This window comes from Macrobrachium nipponense, chromosome 6, assembly GCF_015104395.2.
Source record: "Macrobrachium nipponense isolate FS-2020 chromosome 6, ASM1510439v2, whole genome shotgun sequence".
Lineage (NCBI taxonomy): Eukaryota > Metazoa > Arthropoda > Malacostraca > Decapoda > Palaemonidae > Macrobrachium > Macrobrachium nipponense.
Window position 1 is genome coordinate 15,350,313 of NC_061108.1, and position 7,500 is coordinate 15,357,812.

Consider the following 7,500-nt stretch of genomic DNA (forward strand, 5'->3'; position numbering starts at 1 on the left):
TATATGATTATATATATCTATCATATATATATTTGGTTGGATACCTATATATATGTAAATATATATACATATACATACTGTACGTAAAAATATATACATATGCATAAAATATTTATATATATACAAATATATATACGTATACACATCTGCATACCTACATACATCTAATAAAAGGAGCCCATAAAAACGCCAAAATATAGAATTAAGTACTATATTTCAGAGAATGCTACCTCTCTCTTCAGGTAGGTAATGAAGGGAGAAACAGCAGTCTCTGAAATATAGTCCTTGCTTTCTATACTTTAATTATGGGCTCCTTTAATTAGATGGAATTTTGTTGTACCAAAATTTTTACCAGACATACATACATATATACTACATACCAACGAGGGGGTGAAAACATTTACCATTGAATTGTTTAATAGAACCTCCCCAAAATGAAATAAATGACAAGCAGATTATAAGAAGGTGAACTGAAAGAAGGCACGGTTGAATATAAATTAATATCATGGGCCAAACTAGGAATTAAATGACAAGAGAGACAAAGAGGGAAGTTATATACATACATCTACTGTTAGGTAATATATCCGTTTTAGTTAAATAAACAGAAAAGACTCGAAAGGTGTTCTGAAAGATTATACAAAATAAAATTGAACTAAGTAATCTGATTTATCGAGACTTAAAATCTGGCGTCGAAATAAAAGGAATGTTGACAAATACGACATCTATTTGTATACGGACATTTTTCTTCATTTTGCATTGCCTAAGTCAATATTTTCCTAAGCGCAACGTTTATGGATAATTTATAATTCGCACACATAATAGCAGCATTTTAGGAAAGGAATACTGGAAAGAAACATGTCGACATCACTCCTGGATGAAGTCCAGGATTCCTGGAATTAATATTGCATCGTCATTATTACAGTGTCCCAAAATATGGATTTTGATTCAACATTGTATTTTTTCATTTCACCTTCCTATAACCCGCTTGACATTTAGTTAATTCTGAAATAGGTTACATATATTGGAAGATTTATTTTATATGGTAATTTTTTTTTTTTTATTTCCCCCACCCCACACCACCCCTACGTCCATATAGGCCTACTTATACCATCCAACCCCAAACCTTAATCTGTATGATTTCTTTATCATATTCCACTTATGACTCAATAATAACGTCATTAAATTAAATAAAATTATCTAGTCTAGGAATATTTGACAATGAAGACTTAAGGACGAGAGAGAGAGAGAGAGAGGAGAAGAGAGAGAGAGTTAAGAGAGAGAGAGAGAGAAGAGAGAGGAGAAGAGAGAGAGTTTTAGATTTTCCTATTTCAACATGTTACCACTTAAACTTACTGCATGAACTCACATCTCTCTCTCTCTCTGAATGCTCAATAATACAGTCTTCTAATACTTCTCTTACTACTTACATCTCTCATTCATACATACTCTTAAATCTCCCTATCACAGTGGAATAATGACGATGCAATATTAATTCCTGGAATCCTGGACTTCATCCAGGAGTGATGTCGACATGTTACATCGGATCCTTCCAGGATCCCTCTCCATCTCATCGAGTCCACTTAATTTAAATCTATCAGTTTCTACATACTAATATACAATTTCAGATCCAGTTTTGACTAACTTTCAGATTATCCCTTTTACTGTAAAAAAGAGATTTATTTAAAATTAACTTCAATCACTAATTTAATTATGGAGCGCTATTTTCCTTACATAATTACAGTATTCCTCCTCCACATTATTTTAATTTTAATATATCTTAGTATACAGAATTACCTCCATCTTAGTAGTAGAATAATTAATTTATATCTTAACTTTAGTGGTAAATTTTATTAATGTATGGCTGGTCTGGATCTAATTCTTAATATTATTGGGTGTATCTAATTATATCCGATTGGTTTATTATTCAGTTGTTATCTGAACCCCTGGTATGTAATTAATATTCATGTGGGTTCTAATCTCCCTCTTCTGTGAGAGTGGAAATTTGAAGTCTTAGATATATGTATTGCTATGTATGTATGTATGTATTGTATGTATGTATGTATGTTATGTATGTATGTATGTATGTATATATAACGTCGTGTATATATATTATATTAATTGTATAGTGATATATAATGTAATAATATAAATTGTATAATATTCTTATATATATATAATATAATTTAAATATTATAATTATGTACTGTATTATTTGTATAATATAATTAAACAATATGCTGTGTAATATATATTATCTATATGTGTGGTGTGTATATATATATAATATTATATATTAATATATAATATATATATATATATTATATATTATAATATAATAACTATATATTACATATATATATCTTATATACTGTGTATTATATAATATGTTATATATATTATATGTTATATATAATATATATATAATAATTATATATTGGTTGATATATATATTAATAAATTATATATTCCCGCTCAGTTTCCCGCCAGGGTGGCCACTGGATCGCTTCCCCTTTCACTGAGTCCCCAATTTTTTTTCCGGATCAATCTCCCGGGAGACCAAACTTAAATCTTCCTTCTCGGAATTTTCCATTTTCCTCGTGAAATACAACCGAGCAAAGAAAGCATAAACAAATTTATAAAAGTGATGTACTGTCGGAGTCAAAAAACTCTTGGCATAAAGACGAGTTCCATAATTTTTTCGTTCACCCTTGAGGCCTGACCTGACGCCGATTCAATGCCTTATTTTTATCGATTTTTCTTTAACAAAGATGGAAGAAATCATATGTAATGACGTTAAAAACAGCCCAACTGATATCATTAGAACTATTATGTTTATGTTAAGTATGTAAAACTTTTTCCATTTTCCATATAGCAAAATTGATGTGAACGAAACAAAGTGAATAAAAAACGTCATTTATCACAACCATAGTATAATACATTACCAATAGATGTGGTAGACACCGTTAATTCACTATATTTATGTAGTAATCCAACATGAACATATGTCCTTTAAATTATCATTTCAATATTAAGTTGAAGGTGTATATTGAAATCTATTATGCCATTTGTTGTTAAATTTTGTTACAAGAAAACATTGGAATCTCACAAAATGCTATCAGATTTAAAAAACAAAAGCAAAAATTACGAATAGTCCTAAACAGTGTGAAATCAGGCGACCTCACTGGTATTGCTATTGATTGTTATGGTGGCACGGGAATCTAATGTCAAGTGTTGTTCATTTATTGGTGCTAAGAAATGAAACATCCTTCGATGAGCGAGGGAGACAATTATTTTGCACTGCAATTTGGTGGCAAGTTCTCCTGTTGGAGAGATAATCAGAAACCCGGAGAGAATCATACATATGATGAATCAAATGGTTTAAATTAAAGAACGGCAAAATTTAGAACATGGGCCACTAGAGGTGGAACCCACCTCATAAGCACCACAAGAGAGCTGAAGTCAATCCAGGTAAGTAATAAAGATACGTTGCTGAGCAACCATTCATTTTTGTGAATTTTGAATTCTTAGTGCATTCTGTCACGACATTGGCTGAACCGCAGGAATTATGACTAGCTCTAACTGCTTATGACTGTTGTTTGATGAATAACTTTAGAATGGATGGGAGGAGAGATTTTTTAAATCTACACTTGAAATATCTTTGAAAGTTGTCCTAATGAATAAGTCCTAATGAAGTACGCTAAACTTATCTCTGATGGAATGGAGAGACTTCCAGTTAGGCTTACTCTTTTTGTTTTGTTTTTTTATCGATGGCCTGATGAATACCTTGACGGCATAGGGAGGGAAAACAATTTCAATCAAGATGCATTGCATTTTTTTTTCTCAAAAGAACCTAAAGGAGTTCACATTTTGTTTATTTGGGGATATCTTTATTAACCACTTCGGCCTAACATCCTCCTCCATCACTCCTACTTATCTCCGCCACCCTCGTCCTTCTCTTTCTTAATAATTTCATTCAGGGTGACTCTCAGAGCCACTGAACTTCTGCACCGCACGAATACTCCACTATCGGCGTTGAAAGCGCATCATCTAAATTGATAATCTTCTCACGGTTATTTTCTTAAAATTAAATTCCCCTGCACCGACAACGGACGCCTTAAAATGCATGTTTATAAAATATTTTCTGTTCAAAGAAGCTTTATCTTTCATTCCCCAAAATATGTGCATACACTCGTGTTACACCCTGTAGCCGTCAAAGAGCAACCCTTGATTAAAGCAGTCTTGAAAAAAAAAAAAATAAAAAAGAAAAAAAAAAAAATAAATAAAAACATGAAATAGACTTAAACGAGAACGTCACCTTTCATATTTCTTATCCTTTCAGCTACTTATAATATGCTTATGGTAGCAGGTCGAGGTATACATGTGAAACTAATTTGAATTAATTTCTAGTTAGTAGAAATGAATAGCTACAGAAAGATCAACCTAAGAAAGCTTTAATGAAAGTAAGCCTTTCTTAATGTATTCGTCAGTTTTGACTCCCACAGCTTTCCAACGTGTCCAAATGAAACAGGATGATATGCAAGGAATTCGATAAAAAATAAGACTGGATTATATTCGTTCGATTTTTTTTTCTTTTAATAGCTAGGTCTGAGTTAATTATGTTAAGCAATTATGAAAAGGATAAGAAGAAAGGCGAACATGGCTAATAAAACAAGAATAACGGGAATAATCAAATAAAGCAGATTAATATACATATACATATATATATATATATATATATATTGTTGATTTAAATATTCATTTATATTACGTATCTGAGAGAGTATACTGCTGAAAATAGACCTAGGCTAATCATGTGTGAAAATCAGAACTCCAATTTAGACCCACTAAATATGTCATGCAAATTATTTTATTGATCAAAGGACAAAATTAGTTTAATTAAACATAGTTTTCAAAGAATGTTAACGCCTTGATGTATTGTTTATCGGCTGTAGGAGATGAAATAACAACACCCAGTGCAGTACGATACGTTGAGTCAAGACTCGAGCGGCAGCAAAGTCAACTTCAAAATGCTTCGGTATGCTGTCACGAAGCTAGAGTTTAGAATAAAATTAGAAATCGTGGACCCGACGGTATATATTTTCCTTACTTTGCAAAATAATTATCTTTAATACATTGAATAAGTCTACTCAGTTCTAATGTAATTTATTACAAATATAGCACCTTTGAAAGGAAATGTTATTTATTGTTAAGTAAATATTATATATATATATATATTATAGATAATATATATATATATATATATATAATATATATATTATAATATATATACGTGTATATATATATATAATATATATCTAATATGTATATATATATATATTATAGATATATATATATAATAGATATATATATGTTATATATATATTATATATTATTATATATGTAATATATGTATATATATATATGTATATATATGTATATATATATATATATATATATATATATATATATATATATATAGATATATAGTGTGGTGTGTCGTGTGTGTCATTCGTGTGTGTGTGTGTGTGGTGTATATATATATTAATATATATATATATATTATAGATATTATATCTATAATATATATATATACAAACTATATATATAATAATAATGTAGATTATATATATATTATTATAATATATAATATATATAATATATATATATATATGTGTGTGTGTGTGTGCCTTGTGTGTATATATATATTATATCATAATATATAATAATATATATATATATATACTATAATATATATTGTGATATATATTACTATATTATTAAAGATATATATATATTATATTATAATTCCCTCAGTTCCCAGGGTGGCCACTGGATCGCTTCCCTTCACTGAGTCCCAATTTTTTTCCGGATCAATCTCCGGGAGACAAACTTAAATCTTCCTCTCGAATTTCCATTTCCTCGTAAATCACCGAGCAAAGAAAGCACAAATTTATAAAGTGATGTACTGTCGGCCAAAAACTCTGGCAGAGTTTCATAATTTTCTTCGTTACCTGCCCTGACGCACGATTCATGCCTTATTTATCTATTTTCTTTTCAAAGATGGAAGAAACATCATGTGTAATGACGTTAAAAACAGTCCACTGATATCATTAGAACATTATGTTATGTTAGTATTGTGTAAAACTATTTTCCATATGGCAAAAATTGACTGTGAACGAAACGAAAGTGATAAAAACGTCATATCACAACCATAAGATATACATTACCAAATAGATAGGAGAGGGCACTTATCCAAAACTATATAGTATTCACATAAAACATAGTCCTTAAATTATCATTTGAATAATTAAGTTGAAGGTAGTTGAACTATTCCATTTGTTAAATTTTACAGAAACATTGGAATCTCACAAAATGGCTATCAAATTTAAAAACTTAAAAAACGAAAAAAAAACTAATTATTCTTAAAAACAAATTTAACATCTAATTTCTCATTCAACTACCAAGACTATAGTAGATAAGAACAAAATAATTCGGTCAACAGTTTCAAACGATCATCGCATAGAAATTAGTATGTAAACTAAGACACTTATATACATAGGATACCGTGGTAAACAATATATTGCATAATTTGTAAAGAGGTCACTAATATAATACGAAACAGAAAATATGACGTCCTTAAAATAAAAAAAAAAGGTTGTCAGTGGAAAAACAAATGATAAAAACGTAAATGTAAAAAGGAGAAAAACGCTGTGTAAAAATCAGACCATAAAACGTTTCTGAAGAGTGTCTTAATAAAAATATCTATTTTCGACATCTTGATGATTATCGTATGAACATCACCACTAAAGGACAAACCTGAAAGACCAATAACTTTTAATTACGGGGGGAAAACTGAGAGAACGAAAACAAATTATTAAACAACCTGATAGATCTACACAAAGCTGCTCATTAATGAATGAAAAAAAAAAAAAAGTCATGGTGCCTTGTACTTCGAAGAAACATCACAGCCACAAACCAGTGAGGACTGAGAATCATTACAATAATATAACGAACCAGGGACATCAACCTTCACTAATATATTAGTTTTCTTAAGAATCGCCCCTTTCTGTGGATTTTTTCTTATATAAACACACACTTGAACAAGCATGCATTATTTTCCACAGGAAGAATATGAGCGCATACTGCATATAAGACGACTCGAGATCATTTTCACTTACGTGATCCGTCGCTCTCAGTTATGTCCAGGATGACGACAGCCTGTCCAGTTGTGACATCACACACTGAAAAAATAACGAAAAATCAATAATGTTAGTGTTACTACACAATAATAATGAATACGATCGATTCATGGATTATTCACATTTCCAACGCCATACCAATAAAGAGCTCTTTTCTATTAGATTCCTTGAGCAATAATAATAATAATAATAATAATAATAATAATTAATAATAATAATCCAATAATAATAATAATAATAATAATAATAATAATAATAATAATAATAATAATAATAATAATAATAATATTTTGGAAGAAGA

General features: G+C 29.6%; 1 protein-coding gene across 1 annotated transcript in view; it reads right to left on the reverse strand.

The window, feature by feature from the left end:
• LOC135216930 (cadherin-99C-like) overlaps positions 1-7,500 on the reverse strand; it is a 175,642-nt gene that overhangs the window by 99,581 nt on the left and 68,561 nt on the right. Inside the window, exon 3 of the mRNA XM_064252476.1 lies at positions 7,179-7,241. Coding sequence (XP_064108546.1) covers positions 7,179-7,241 — 63 coding nt within the window. The remainder of the gene's footprint in view (positions 1-7,178; positions 7,242-7,500) is intronic.